Below are 15,754 nucleotides of genomic sequence, written 5' to 3'. Positions count from 1 at the left end.
TATTCTCGTGTAGTTTACAACACGAAAGTGCACAATGGAATGAATAATACAAAATAATATCCAAATTTTGGAAATTTGAAAGCAAGTCAAACAACAAACAGTCATTCATCCACCGACTGATCTTCATCGTGGCGAGAAGTTGTAGGCCAAGTTGCCATGACGTCTTAGAAAGGTTTTTGTCGTCTGGAATGTAGGCGATGATTTTCCTAACATCATTCACTTCTTTCTTTCGTTTATTGGTAATGTGGCGTTGTAATAGGTCCGGGATTAATTTCCTTCTTAAACCTTACGTTGATTTCAGGGTTCTATATCTTCCTCTAGGGAAGGCTTTTTATTTATTTCTTCACACTCACGTATAGAGCGACGCTTTCCGATGACGTCGAGTACAAAATGTCATTTTGCCATTTTTGGTCTTCATTCCCTTCTTAAACCTGCCGATTCATTTCTTCTTCCGTCTGCTAAGATCGAACTTATATTGTTGCATGTTGGTGTGATGTCATGTAGTTTATCTTAATTAAATTTGTGTTTGAAAGATCGACCTGCACTTGTACATTACCATGTAGTATATATCTAGAGCTTGGAGGTTTATGACCTGAAAAATCTTAAATCGATAGAATGACCTTAAAAGTATTAACAAATGACCTAAAAATAAAAGCTTGATATCTTCATAAATTATAAGATTTTTGATTGATTGATTTAGTTGGTGTTTCAAGTCCACTTTATGCACAGTAAGGCTAATCGGGACTGTACCTACAGTTTAAAGTAGGATCTGAACCACTATGTGGCTCCATCGGGTATCGAACGCGGGACTTTTTTATTAGATGGGTGTCGGGAGGGGGGGGAGTCAAACGGGTCAGTGGACCCCCCCCTGGAAATTGACATCGTTGATTTAAAGATACAAGAAAGCCGAAAGTTTGTTACTCTTATTGTTAAGAACAGAAATAAAGTTCATTTAATTAGTATTCGAACAGAATAATGAAAGTAAAAATGCATTGGATCGAAAACATTGAGTGAAAAATACAGGAACAAGGTTATATTCTACCATTTCATCCAAAGAACAAATGGTTCCACAGTTTTCAAAATTCTAATACATATAATTACAGTTGTAGGTGAGAGGTCAGACAATAAACTTTATGAAAAGAAAATTTCCTTAAACTTTTAAAGCCTTTTCTTGAACGAGACGTGCAAAAGTTAATACCAAAATGCATTTCGTTTACTAACTGCATAAAATGCAAAAGAAATACCTAACGGAAAATAGTTGTGCTGGTAATCACTCGTTTGGTGGATCGAGTCTCCTCATTTATATAATAATAATTATTATTGTTATTATTTCCAACAACATTTATTTTCGTTTGTTCATAATATTTATTATTGTATAAAAACATTTATAACCGTGGTAATAATAATTATTTCTTTCTACTATTCAACTTTTGCCCGACGCCTCCTGCAAAGATTTCTGGCGACGCCCATGGACACTGCGCCATCGGGGAGGCCATAAATTACAAGAGAGTAATTGAATAATTTGCCCAAAATCTGTTGTTTGGTGTTATAAACTACTGAACCAAAGGGGGGGGGGGGCAAATGAAGTTTTAATGTAGGTTTGTTTATTTTTACTTCAATGTTATTCTTCACAAGTCATGCGAATATCTTGGGCCTTGCACAGTATTCGTCAGGATCTGAAAAATACAGTTGTGTTCCGCGTACATCAGACTATAATTTTGTATATTGTGACTAAAACCCAAGATTAAAGCGATTATAGTGGCCTCATAGTAGGCTTCATAGAAAGAATTTTGAGTGCTGGAGGAAAAACAAATGTACCCAAACATTTCAGTTAAAAATAATATTCTGCATTTCCATTGACCGTATTTTCGATTAATGGCTAACTTGGTAAAAGGAGCACGTCAGGAAATTAAGTACATAAATTACCCTAAGAAATGCATTTAAAATTCACGAAACAGTAGGCGAGAAGAAAACATAAACCTCAAAATGAAGAAAAATGGAATAAAAACAATGTTTTCTGGTTCTAACTTAAGGCGAGGAGGGACAATTACGCACTAATTGTGGATTTATTTCAATATCGTCGGATTGGACACTGCTATTTAAAAGGGTTTAGTATGCAAGAGAGTATGAATTTCTCTCTAACACTTCAATGACCGACCACAATTGTTCCGCCCGAACCTAAACCCGGTGTCCTTACTCACTTTTTTCACAACACGTTTTACCACGTCAACGTAACAATTTTTTCAAATGTAACATTGAGCAATACATGCATATGTACATGTGTCAATGATCTTAATAAACCTTGAATAATCATAATTGTTTTATTTATGCAGAAGAATGGAGAATAACGCGCTGTATGAATTATAACATAGCAACAAATGTGCAAATTGCAGGAACCGATAAAATCACCATCTGGTCAAAACGTCCCTGTGCATAAAGCGACACCAAACTTTCCGCGGTATTTCTTACGAAAATAAAAGATCTTATAACATAAGGTCAAAATGTATTACCCGAATGTTTAAATACGACTAAAAATTGAAGTTGTCATAATATTGATATCCAAGCGAGACGCAATTCAAGAATTTACGGTTTATTCATTAATTTCCGACTGGTGTCATCTTTCGCTACCTTCAGAAATTAACGTCAGTAGAAATGAATCCTAACGGCATTTATACTCCATTTTTCGTGAATTCTCTGAACATAATGTTTTTTGTGCATATGGACGTGTGCGCATAGGTATAGTTAATAAAACAAGCCATATGACAGTACCTGTCATACCCACACATTCGCGCACATTATTAGCATTTGATCAACTAGGACGACGTTTACAAACAATGAAGTCAGTGGCGACTTGTAATCACACGTTCGCGATTATCTCGAAAACGGTTCGTTTGCAGACCAATGTTTACCGAGACTTTTTTGCTTCTATTATCGTGTACTTTCCCCTGTGTCAGTTTGGGATATTACTTTTGAGACACCCTGTATTAGGTTTAGATAATCGGATATCAGAAACTCGTAAATGCAAAGAATGTTTTATTTACAGAATCACGCTATAAAATTTCCTTCACACAGAATTTTGACGTTAATCATGCAAATGCAAACTAACTTACAGCGTCCACATACTGTGTGAATGAGTCAATCTTGCCTTCAATGTCTGGATCCGCTTGTCCGAAAGCATCCACCTCCGTCGATTCGGCTCGTTACCAGCTTCCAACATGGCTATTAAGCCAGAGGCGTCTCGTGAACGCATGAGGCGCATGCTGCGCATGCGTCAATTGTGGGATAAAGGACAACTTGCTCTGCGACGACATTCATGATCATGAGCATTTTTACATTCTAATATGAGAGAAGTGTGAAAAGAATTATTACTGTTTTTCACTTCAGACCGCTCTCGTGTAAAATAAATACTTCTCCTATATGAAGAAATTAGAATGTAGAAATGCTCATGAATGTCGTCGCAGAGTAGGCTGTCCTTTTTCTCACAATTGACGCATGCGCAGCATGCACCGCATGCGTTCATGAGACGCCTCTGCTTTTAACCCTTCATTCTCGCTTTGCAGCTCTTCCTAAAGAGTAATGAATTCGTAAACGTTCCAATGAGACCTGCCCTCCACTCGTTTACAAATGCAATACACGAATCAGGCCCGTAGCCAGGCAGGGGCAAGGGGGAGGCTCAGCCCTCCCTGGAACATCCGTCATCCCCCCCTGGCACTACCGAGCGCCCCCTTGACCTTAGGTAAAACTATTTGGTGTAATTTGTTTGCAGTGAAGAGTAAAAAATGTAGAAGCAGGTATTATTCTGCTCCCAAATTTGAAGGATACATTCACAGAGAATGAACAGCAGCTATTACATCCGTTCATCTTATTTATAAAAAATCTAAATAGCGGAACTTATTTAGAAGATTCTCTTCTCTAGACTTTAGAAAGTTCCTTTATAAGGGAGCTTATTTATCTGTTCCTTCGCTGCCCATGTTGCGAGTTGTAACCTCCCGACTAGACAGAAACCTGCAACTTTGACACGACGTCATCATGCAAATTCCCTCGAATCTGCGTCGAAGTTCAACATAGAACGAAGGGGAGTTTTATTGTTTCGGTCAGGGGGTGGAATGTATGTTAAGCACTATGACTGAATACTGTCCATTTTTCTTGTGTGATATAAATATCTGTATCATCAAAAGTAGTATACAGTGTGTGGTAAGGGATGATTTCAGTAGCAGTCAATTGACACTTCAAGCGATATTTTAAAGGATATTAAAAAAAAATATTTGTATGATGTTTTTAATACAGGGAGGTTATTTCAGTCGTTTACCGCCAGCGTGTCGGCCGTTCGGCGGACTCTTCATGCAACAGGTGCCGGCAAATTGCGTTACAGGAAGTCCGTAACAGAAACCGCTTGTTTTGTAATGTTTCCACTTTTCACAATTGCAGTTACAATTACAATTGAAATAAGCACGTACCTTGTTGCAAGGATGCTGGAAAAGGTGTCCTCCCAAATACAAATATTTCTGGCACCTTATTTCTGACATCTAATCTTAGATTAGACATCGCTACTTTATCCTCAGTTGTCTCGACAGCGCCGGCAGCTTATCGGGGAGTTGTCAGCCGCGAGAGGGCGCTTCATACTGCACGTGTCGGCAGTGATGCCAACCGTAGAGACATGTCCCTACGCATAGGGACTTTTCACTATATTTCGCCCGCGTAGGGACGTAGGGACAGATTTTGCCAAATGAGGGAAAACGTAGGTACTTTTTTCAATCTTGGAAAATGACATTTTATGGATTAGTTTATCTGGATACTTTAGCGAGGAGGAGAAAAAAGAACTAACTAACAAATCTCCATCAGAATTTTGGAACATGTTATCGGTTACCAAGAACTTTCAAGGCAAGTTCTTTTTTGAAAACATTTCCACTCTAGTGCTAACATTGCCACATTCTAACGCGGAAACGGAAAGAATATTTTCAATGTTAGGTGATACAAAAACAAAAAAGGGAAATAAAATGGGACCAGAATTGTTAAAGACTGCAGGAAATATAGCATATATCACCAACCAACATCTATCTCTTCACAGCAGCAGCATGTATGACTTCAAATAACATAATCAACAGTAAACGACTCAACGTTATTCATTAGGGGTGTGCGGGATCCCGAAAAGTCAGGACCGGGATCGGGAAAAAAAATTCCCGTCCCAATCCCGACTTCAGGAAATGACTTCCCGACTTTTCGGGATCCCGAGCAGTCGGGAAATACCGAATGGTCACTTTAAAAAGTCGTTAATTCTCGACGTTTTCTGCATTGTAAGTTTCTGGAACTTATCGGAAATTGTAAGTTTTCATTCTAGAAATGCAAAAACAATCACTTAAAGTGAAAATGACTTGTAGAATTCAAGATTTCCAGTGCTTCGGGAAATTTCGAACATTTCCCGTCCCGAAAATTTTCCGACTTGGTCGGGAAATTGCAAATTTTTCAGTCCCGAATGTCGGGATTTAAAAAAAATTACCGTCCCGATCCCGTCCCGACCCAAAAAATTCTGTCCCGCACACCCCTATTATTCATTAAGGCAAGAATTTACAATACCGGACCCTTCTGTAATTTCTATGCTACGTCTTATACTCACGAAATAATTAGTCGTGGTGATTTATCTCAAGTTAACATGTTGGGGTGAGGTGAAAAAATTGTTCATTAACGTGTAGACGTTGTAAAATAAGCTTTTCAATTCTCGCAATGATTCTCCGTATACAAGTATGGTAGCCATATTTGTTGATATGAACAAATTACAATTAGTTACGCTGTCTACAGTGTTGCCACACTGTTGATTTCATACTTGGAGAGCATGGATCGTGTAAGAATGGCGGAAGAGAACAGAAAAAAAGTTGTTAATGTTGTACAGATTGTTAGGTGGAGTGTGCAGGAGGATGGCCGTGGGCTAATTAATAAACTTATGGATTTCAGTATATTGCCCAAAGAACGTGCTTACATCTGACAGTGCCTCCCCGATGGCGCAGTGGTAGCGTCGTCGCATTGTAATCAAGGGGTCCCAGGTTCGATACCCGGTGGAGGCACATAGTGGTTCGGATCCCACTTTAAACTGTAGGTCCAGTCCCGATTAGCCTTACTGTGCATCAAGTGGACTTAAAACACCAAATCAATCAATCAATCAATACATGTGAAAGCGACAATCACGATGTAGAAGAACTGATTTGATTACAGGTAAATTTGGCAACAGTACATCGATCATAAAATTGCAGGATACGAAAATGGCGTCTTCGATGATGAACGTTTGCCGTTAAAGTGCTACGAAAATAAGATTTTTTATCGGTTTGTAATCACAATTACCGCAAAACCATTCACGGATAGCCCCACTGACCATTCTCGGCAAGGTTAGGTTAAGTTAGGTTAGGTTAGGGAAGGCAAACATAGTTAAAATTTGGGCTCGAAAAACACATGCACGAGTAGCCCCACAAAACATTGACGGATAGCCCCACGAACCATTCAGGTAAGGTTAGGTTAAGTTAGGATAGAAATATTTGTATTTGGGAGGACACCTTTTCCAGCATCCTTGCGATAAGGTACGTGATTATTTCAATTGTAATTGTAACTGTAATTGTGAAAAGTGGAAACATTACAAAACAAGCGGTTTCTGTTACGGACTTCCTGTAACGCAATTTGCCGGGACCTGTTGCATGAAGAGTCCGCCGAACGGCTGACACGCTGGCGGTAAACGACTGAAATAACCTCCCTGTATATATATAACTGAATGACCCCCTACTCTCCCCTCCACGACACACATATTTTACCTTCACTTAATACTGTTAAACTTTTGAAAAATGGACTTGGTTTACAAAGCCCCCTAATAATCCCTGAGCCCCCCCCCCCCCCCCCCGGAGATCAATTCTAGCTACGGACCTGGCACGAATTCGTATACAACAAGTTTGCCGCCACGTTTAGAACTTATAAACTTCCCTGTGGAGGGAAAATTTCCTTCATTCAAAATATTCGCCTTCTCTAGTATTACTATGTCATTGTAGGACGGAAATTATTTCAGTATCAACAATGTGCCATATTCCAATATTCTTAATATATATATATATTGGAGTTTCTTCTCTGTTTACGTGAATCCCACTGAACAAGTGTTTCCGTACATGAATGGTTTGTGGACGCCCTTGTAGTGCAAACTTTGAAGGCTATGTTGAGTAAACTTTTAAAAATTGTTATTGAAAAGAAGGGTTTGAGTTTTTTTTAAGTCACTTTAAACACAGATATGCTAATTGGGACTGGTCCTACAGTTTAAAGTGTGCCTCCATCGGGTATTTGAAAAGACGGATGTACTGAAGAATCCATTCATCGGCAAAATATCAATGAATGATTTCTAATTCTCAAGGACTTCTTTATTGGAGTGCAGTGCATATCAGCATATTATGTGAGTTATTTACACAGTATGTAATTAGTTTTCGAACATAAGTATTTATGACGAAACAGTTTTTATATTAAAATGTGTACATTTGCCGTCCGTTTTGTTGCTTTAACAATGTGGTCACGTTATTGTAGTTTCATCCAGGGTTGTTAAACGTCCGGGAACCAATAAATTCTAATGGGTTCTGGCGCAGGACTGGAACTTTTTTTCCTCTCACAATTTAAATTCAGTCCAAGTTGCGTGTTGTTTTATTGGAAAAAAAGGTTCCTGTCTGTATTTAAATTCAGCCGGAGAAAAAGTTCCTGCACCGAATTTAAATTCAGCAGGAAAAGTTCCTGGACCGAAATTAAATTCAGCCGAAAAAAGTTCCTGGACCGAATTTAAATTCAGCCGAAAAAAAGTTCCTGGACCGAATTTAAATTCAACCGAAAAAAGTTCCTGCACCGAATTTAAATTCAGCAGGAAAAGTTCCTGGACCGAACTTAAATTCAGCCGCAAAAAGTTCCTGGACCGAATTTAAATTCAGCAGGAAAAGTTCCTGCACCGAATTTAAATTCAGCAGGAAAAGTTCCTGGACCGAATTTAAATTCAGCCGAAAAAAGTTCCTGCACCGAATTTAAATTCAGCAGGAAAAGTTCCTGGACCGAAATTAAATTCAGCCGAAAAAAGTTCCTGGACCGAATTTAAATTCAGCCGAAAAAAGTTCCTGGACCGAATTTAAATTCAACCGAAAAAAGTTCCTGCACCGAATTTAAATTCAGCAGGAAAAGTTCCTGGACCGAATTTAAATTCAGCCGAAAAAAGTTCCTGCACCGAATTTAAATTCAGCAGGAAAAGTTCCTGGACCGAACTTAAATTCAGCCGAAAAAAGTTCCTGGACCGAATTTAAATTCAGCAGGAAAAGTTCCTGGACCGAAATTAAATTCAGCCGAAAAAAGTTCCTGGACCGAATTTAAATTCAGCCGAAAAAAAGTTCCTGGACCGAATTTAAATTCAACCGAAAAAAGTTCCTGCACCGAATTTAAATTCAGCAGGAAAAGTTCCTGGACCGAACTTAAATTCAGCCGCAAAAAGTTCCTGGACCGAATTTAAATTCAGCAGGAAAAGTTCCTGCACCGAATTTAAATTCAGCACGAAAAGTTCCTGGACCGAATTTAAATTCAGCCGAAAAAAGTTCCTGCACCGAATTTAAATTCAGCAGGAAAAGTTCCTGGACCGAACTTAAATTCAGCCGAAAAAAGTTCCTGGACCGAATTTAAATTCAGCAGGAAAAGTTCCTGCACCGAATTTAAATTCAGCAGGAAAAGTTCCTGCACCGAATTTAAATTCAGCCGAAAAAAGTTCCTGCACCGAATTTAAATTCAGCAGGAAAAGTTCCTGCACCGAATTTAAATTCAGCAGGAAAAGTTCCTGGACCGAATTTAAATTCAGCCGAAAAAAGTTCCTGCACCGAATTTAAATTCAGCAGGAAAAGTTCCTGCACCGAATTTAAATTCAGCAGGAAAAGTTCCTGGACCGAATTTAAATTCAGCCGAAAAAGTTCCTGCACCGAATTTAAATTCAGCAGGAAAAGTTCCTGGACCGAATTTAAATTCAGCCGAAAAAAGTTCCTGCACCGAATTTAAATTCAGCAGGAAAAGTTCCTGGACCGAACTTAAATTCAGCCGAAAAAAGTTCCTGGACCGAATTTAAATTCAGCAGGAAAAGTTCCTGGACCGAAATTAAATTCAGCCGAAAAAAGTTCCTGGACCGAATTTAAATTCAGCCGAAAAAAAGTTCCTGGACCGAATTTAAATTCAACCGAAAAAAGTTCCTGCACCGAATTTAAATTCAGCAGGAAAAGTTCCTGGACCGAACTTAAATTCAGCCGCAAAAAGTTCCTGGACCGAATTTAAATTCAGCAGGAAAAGTTCCTGCACCGAATTTAAATTCAGCACGAAAAGTTCCTGGACCGAATTTAAATTCAGCCGAAAAAAGTTCCTGCACCGAATTTAAATTCAGCAGGAAAAGTTCCTGGACCGAACTTAAATTCAGCCGAAAAAAGTTCCTGGACCGAATTTAAATTCAGCAGGAAAAGTTCCTGCACCGAATTTAAATTCAGCAGGAAAAGTTCCTGCACCGAATTTAAATTCAGCCGAAAAAAGTTCCTGCACCGAATTTAAATTCAGCAGGAAAAGTTCCTGCACCGAATTTAAATTCAGCAGGAAAAGTTCCTGGACCGAATTTAAATTCAGCCGAAAAAAGTTCCTGCACCGAATTTAAATTCAGCAGGAAAAGTTCCTGGACCGAATTTAAATTCAGCAGGAAAAGTTCCTGGACCGAATTTAAATTCAGCCGAAAAAGTTCCTGCACCGAATTTAAATTCAGCAGGAAAAGTTCCTGGACCGAATTTAAATTCAGCCGAAAAAAGTTCCTGGACCGAAATGAAATACTTTAAACATAAAAAGGTTCTTTACGGTTTAGAGCCTATTTACACTTTCTGATTTTCTCTCCTGGACCGGAAATGAATTTAATTACAATCCCTGGTTTAATTTCTTTCTCATCTAGTCTAATTGCCTGCTTGCAGGTCGTATTCCTCCGCCACGGCGGACGATCTGTGGAAGGCCCTGACTAAGGAGGCGCACGACGAGGGAGTGCTGCGTCGCAACGAGAGCGTCGGGGAGATCATGGCCACGTGGACGCTGCAGGAGGGATACCCGGTGGTCACCGTCCTCGTAAACCCTACGACGAACAGGAAGACAGCAATTCAGGTAAAATAAAACCTCGTCTGAAGCCAGAATCTCACGGAACTCGATTCCCAGTAGGAATGCCGTAGTTGGCGCTGGACTGGCTACCCATTTGCTAGTTTTTGCCTCACACAAGTTACCGCACTTGTCGATAGACTTTTGTTCCCATAAGACATTGCGCAGAGCAGACAAGCTGTAAAGATGGACGAGCAATTTGAAGAATGTTGCAGGAGAATTACTGCCTTCTGCTCTTATTAAAAATTAAAAAAATAGAAAAGTATGGACTAGAGATTGGCTCGAAGAAAATATAATAATCAATGCGTACCGAACAAGCTTTTTGATGAACTCAGGTATGCATGAGATTCGCAGTCAAACATTTAATATACTTGTAATAAATAAGGATTTTCATTTTCAGATAATCATATTTGTCACGTACACATCTCATCGCTTTGCATAAAAACCTAAATATTAATGAACTGAACACGAATGTCATCTCTTTAATTATTTTTTTTATCCTGAAACGAAGAAACTAACAAAAACAGCCGCACTCGGAAACCACAGACAAAAAACGCTCCTTTGCAAACTCACAGGTTATCTTCACATGGCCAAACTTTGCTCTGATTGGCTGTTCCACAGAATCCAGTCGAGGGAAGCCAGTAGCAATTAGAACATGGCCTATTCCTCAAAACCAGTCGAGCAGCCGGCCAGTTCAGCGCCAACTAACTGGATATCCAGTTCCGCCACATTTCAACCTGGTGGCGGAAAATTGAACTATTTTTTTTTTATCGCCATCCTCTTCCCCATGGTCTGCATAGTGGATTCACCAAATTTCAGAGTTCTTTGATGCCTCAAACAGGCTACAGAGGGCTCTGAGTTGGGTAACTTAAGTTCTGACCACCTGGTATACCCTATTCATACATAAGTTTCGCACGGCTAACCACATTTATCGTGCAGAGATCTCATTGCTTTTGATAAATTCCTAAATATTAATGAACACGAAGGCATATCATCGCTTTTAACTTTTCTTCTATCGAGCAGTGAACAAAAACAAACACCAGTCGGAAACCACAGACAAACTTTCCTTTGTCCAACTCACAGATTATCTTCACATAACCAAAATTTCGCCCTGATTACTGTTCCACAGAATCTAGCAGAGAAAGCCAGTTGCAATTAGAACACAACCTAGTCGTCAAAACCAGTCTATCAGCCAGTCCAGCGCCAACTAGGGCATTCCTACTGGTTTCCAGTTCCGTGTGATTCGGCCTTTACCTGCAAACATTGGAATCTGGGGTGTAGGGAGGATGTCGAACATGGGTTGCTGTTACCGTCTTCCTTTCCCCACCTTGCGCCCTTTTATGCCTATTTCAACTCAAGAGTGGTACAAAAGCTAAAAATAATTAAGGCTTTAGCCCCATTTTCTCAGAAGCCGGCTTTTTCGTTTAGATAAATATGGTCTAAGAAAGACGTGAATCCAACTAAGAAAAAGCTACATGTTTTGAAATATGATCTGAATACATTTAATTTATTAATTAGTACAATATTGGGTTAAAAGTAATTAATTCTTACACCAGACTGGCCTTCCTAAAGAAGGTTCAACTTGTAACAGTATGAATAACTATGCAATACATTCTAATATATGGTTGACCTCAGGGGCGTATATTCTATGCTAGCTAAGCTATCTGCAAAGCCTGTCGTCTAGATAATAAAATACAGGAGGAAGACCGATCAGAAATTTTAAATACAATTATTCATATCAGTGAAATGATGGTGATTCTGGAGTTGGCAACCTGATTTCTTGTGAGTTGGCAACCTGATTTCCTATGAGTTGGCAACCTGATTTCCTAAGAGTTGGCAACCTGACTTCTTATGAGTTGGCAACCTGATTTCCTATGAGTTGGCAACCTGATTTCCTATGAGTTGGCAACCTGATTTCCTAAGAGTTGGCAACCTGACTTCTTATGAGTTGGCAACCTGATTTCCTATGAGTTGGCAACCTGATTTCCTATGAGTTGGCAACCTGATTTCTTATGAGTTGGCAACCTGATTTCCTATGAGTTGGCAACCTGATTTCCTATGAGTTGGCAACCTGATTTCCTATGAGTTGGCGCCGAGTGGTTAGGACATCGCGCTGCGACGCCAAGGGTCCCGGGTTCGAATCCTGGTCGGGCTTGGTTGTTTGTGAATGTCCATTCATCAATTTCATCATTTCATCACTCATCCTCATCTTCGCAAATTAGCCAAGAGGCACAAAACGCGAAGTAAAATAAACTAAATCAAAATCAAACCTATGAGTTGGCAACTTGATTTCCTATGAGTTGACAACCTGATTTCTTATGAGTTGGCAACCTGATTTCTTATGAGTTGGCAACCTGATTTCCTATGAGTTGGCAACCTGATTTCTATTCATAGCCTAGGAGCACGTGACATAGCCCAGATGTTGGGCTCAGTATACGCCACTGGTTGACCTCCATATCGCTGAAGATTTTGAAATTCGGTTAGTAACAGTGAAAAAAATTATAAATGCATGTTTATTATTGTGCTTTAATGAGACACGTGATACACATAACGTACTCATTATTTTAATAAAAGGTAATGAAAATTTCCATATGCGAACCCAAAATTTTAAAAAATCTATTTTTTTTAGCACTGAATTTGAATGTTTAGGCGCCCTGTATTTTTCTACCCCTCCTATTAATTCCGACGATTAAGATGAGCAATGATTGAATTGGATTTTGATCTGATTTTTGTTACTTAGCGTCGCCTTTCTGCCACTTTAGGCTAATCGCCAAAATGACTACAGTGATGAAAATGATGACACTCATATTAAAGAACACCCCTGACCAGGCCGGGACTCGAACCCGGAATCCGAAGCCCGACGCGAAGGTCGGCAGAGACTTTTATTCGATACACCACCTGAGTTAATATCCAGTACAACTGGTCTTACTTATTTTGTTTACATTAATTACTGTTTTGTATCGTTAATATGCAGAAATACACACTAATTATATTATCTTCTTAACTTTTACTCACCGCGTTGAAGAAAAATCTTTGAAAGTTAGAAGACATTTCTAATAATGTAATTTTTCGTTTCGTAATCTCTGGCAAAATTTATTAATTTTGAAACCTCATGGAACTGTTTATTCTTCGAATAAGTTCAGAGCTTGAAAACGTGAAGGTCTGATGTAGTTGCTATCTATTACACTCAATTCTCATTTTCGTATCATGATATAACATTAATTAATCGAATTGTATTTATCTTATCGACTATGTAAACACAAACGTTCTTCTTCTTCTAATTCGAAATGAAATATGGTTATTTTCCAAGAAGGGGGTGACGGACTTCGTAGATGGGTTTTCGGCTGAGAAAAAGAAATCCTTTGAACAAACGTCCTGAATCCTTCAGTGCCATCTCGTGTCGCGTTCTATGAAGTAACTGAAGCAAGCGCTACATGCGCGCCACATCGGGGTGAAGATCGGAACTTCGTGGTGGCTTGTTGGGAAGACGGGAGAGAGAGTGCGGAAGGCGTCTATCAAAGCGATTTCGGGTGTTTAAGGGGGAGAGGGACAATTTCCCCTAGGTCACTCTCTCTTCGGCAGCTGCCGATCACTGTTGCCAGCTTCGCTCTTTTGGAGCCAGATCTGGCTCTTTCGTGCACTCGTTTGGCTGTGAACTGTGGGCACCTGCCCCCTGCCTCACTATGATGGCTACACTGGCTCCGGCTTACATAGACAAGTTCTGTCATAAGTATACATTGTGCACGTGACGTGATATTGTTATATTGGCTGCGTCGCCCCACCCCCTCTTACATCCCAGCTACTTTTGTTTATAGCGCCTTGGCTGACGTGAAGAGGACGTAATATTTTTATCCGGGAATACTTTATTTTCGATTTCACACGACCATCGGTGGATTATTGAGATGGGTGATGCCGCCGGAACTAGACGGTAAAAACTAAGAATAAATTGCCATCACTTTGAAGTTAACGGTAATAACAGCGCCCCCTCACCCACTCATTTGACACCTAAAATTACCCCCAGGAGGCACTTTATCCAGTTTCGTAAATCTAGCTCCTTAAAAGTTTCTACTCTGTTTACGGTGAAATGTAGCTCTTTTATGTGCATCAGGTTTGGCAACACTGCTAGGATGGCCGTAGGAGGCAAGGGGAAATACATTGCTATTACGGAAGTATTATTTTATTTGTTCTCTTGGAAATATCAAACTTCCGATGGCATAGAAAAAGATATCAACGGAAAGAGGACAGACTGAAGTAGTAATTGACAGGCGGAAATGTCGAAACTTCCATTTGATTAGCCGTAACTTGAAGGATGATATGGGTTTCTGAAAATTCTTATTCATCATGTTTTTCAAACATGGTATCTAGCTTAATAATCAACTTTAAAAAACACTTTCACTTGCAACATGTGGAGAAATTCATACTCTCTTGAACACCAGCTTTTTTCCTCGGTAGCATTGCCCATTCGGACGATATTGAAATAAATGCACAACTGGTTCAAAATTGTCCCTCATCCCCTTAAATTCCCTCGAAATAGTAAAAATTGTGAGACAGAGTTATCGTCAGGGCCTCGCGCTTCAATATACAATGTTGCTCAACTGTTTATTAATTTCTTGTGCAAGTGCGATAGCATTCAAAAGTCAAAGTATGTTTTGATCCACTTTACGCTCAGATAGGTTAATGAGGATTGAATCCAGTGGCGATGCTACATAAAGGGCAACTAGGGCACTGCCCCACAACAATTTTAACATAAAAAGTTCATCTGAAGAGACGATCGGTATATACGAGTAAATATTTTTTTTTCCCTCAACCCCTAAGTTGCTGCAACCAGACTTACAGGGCATGCACCCTGTGCGAGGTTAATCTATTTCTCCGTCCTGTTGGAGAGAGTCCAATCTCGGCTCTGCCCCGGAGACGTGACGTCACTGACTGATCCAAACATTTACAGCATAGGCAAGGGACGGTCCCCTCACAATGGAAAAGCGCAAAATTCGTAGCCATCTCTGGGCAGTAAACGAGGTGCCCTGCCCATTCATGTTTGCCTCGTTCACCGTTCAGTGTTTCCAACGCTTGGCAGGCAGTTCATTCGTTCTTCCAGCCTGCAGCAATAAGATAGAAAAAAAATCCCTCGAATGCTTTTCTTCGCGCTTGTTCCGGCGACCTGAAAAGTTGACAACACTTTTTATTGCACAAACTAGTCCCTCGTATTTTCAAAAAGATCCTCCTTTCCTCTTTTCTTCCCATTGTAATACGGATTTGGATTTGAGTTAGTGTGTGAGTTTGCGTTGCGTTCCGTCTGTGCGTATTGGTCGCTTATGAAATAATTAGTTTTTCGCGATTTTATAGTTACTGTACGTGTTTATTTATTTGTGTAATTGTGTCTGTGTTCCAGCAACTTGACATGCAGAATATCTTCGTAAGTATAAACGAACTTTTTGGCGGTACATGGCCAATTTAAAGTGTTGTAACTGAACTTAACGCTGCATCATCTTCCTACTTAGTCATTGATATTAGTGGATACTTGGTGAATATGACATTGAATCATGTAGAAACTTTAATATCTACGCCTTTCAATTCATTGACAATGGAAGAGAAACTGCAGTGT

General features: G+C 39.6%; 1 protein-coding gene across 1 annotated transcript in view; it reads left to right on the top strand.

Annotated features, from left to right (window-relative positions):
• Positions 1 to 15,754, top strand: part of LOC145982228 (uncharacterized) — a 254,366-nt gene that overhangs the window by 18,000 nt on the left and 220,612 nt on the right. Inside the window, exon 8 of the mRNA XM_083115798.1 lies at positions 9,978 to 10,161. Within this exon, the coding sequence (XP_082971924.1) occupies positions 9,978 to 10,161 (184 nt within the window). The remainder of the gene's footprint in view (positions 1 to 9,977; positions 10,162 to 15,754) is intronic.

This window comes from Lepisma saccharinum (genome assembly GCF_977018435.1).
Source record: "Lepisma saccharinum chromosome 15 unlocalized genomic scaffold, izLepSacc3.1 SUPER_15_unloc_1, whole genome shotgun sequence".
Taxonomy (NCBI): domain Eukaryota; kingdom Metazoa; phylum Arthropoda; class Insecta; order Zygentoma; family Lepismatidae; genus Lepisma; species Lepisma saccharinum.
This window is presented reverse-complemented; position numbering and strand designations above follow the sequence as displayed.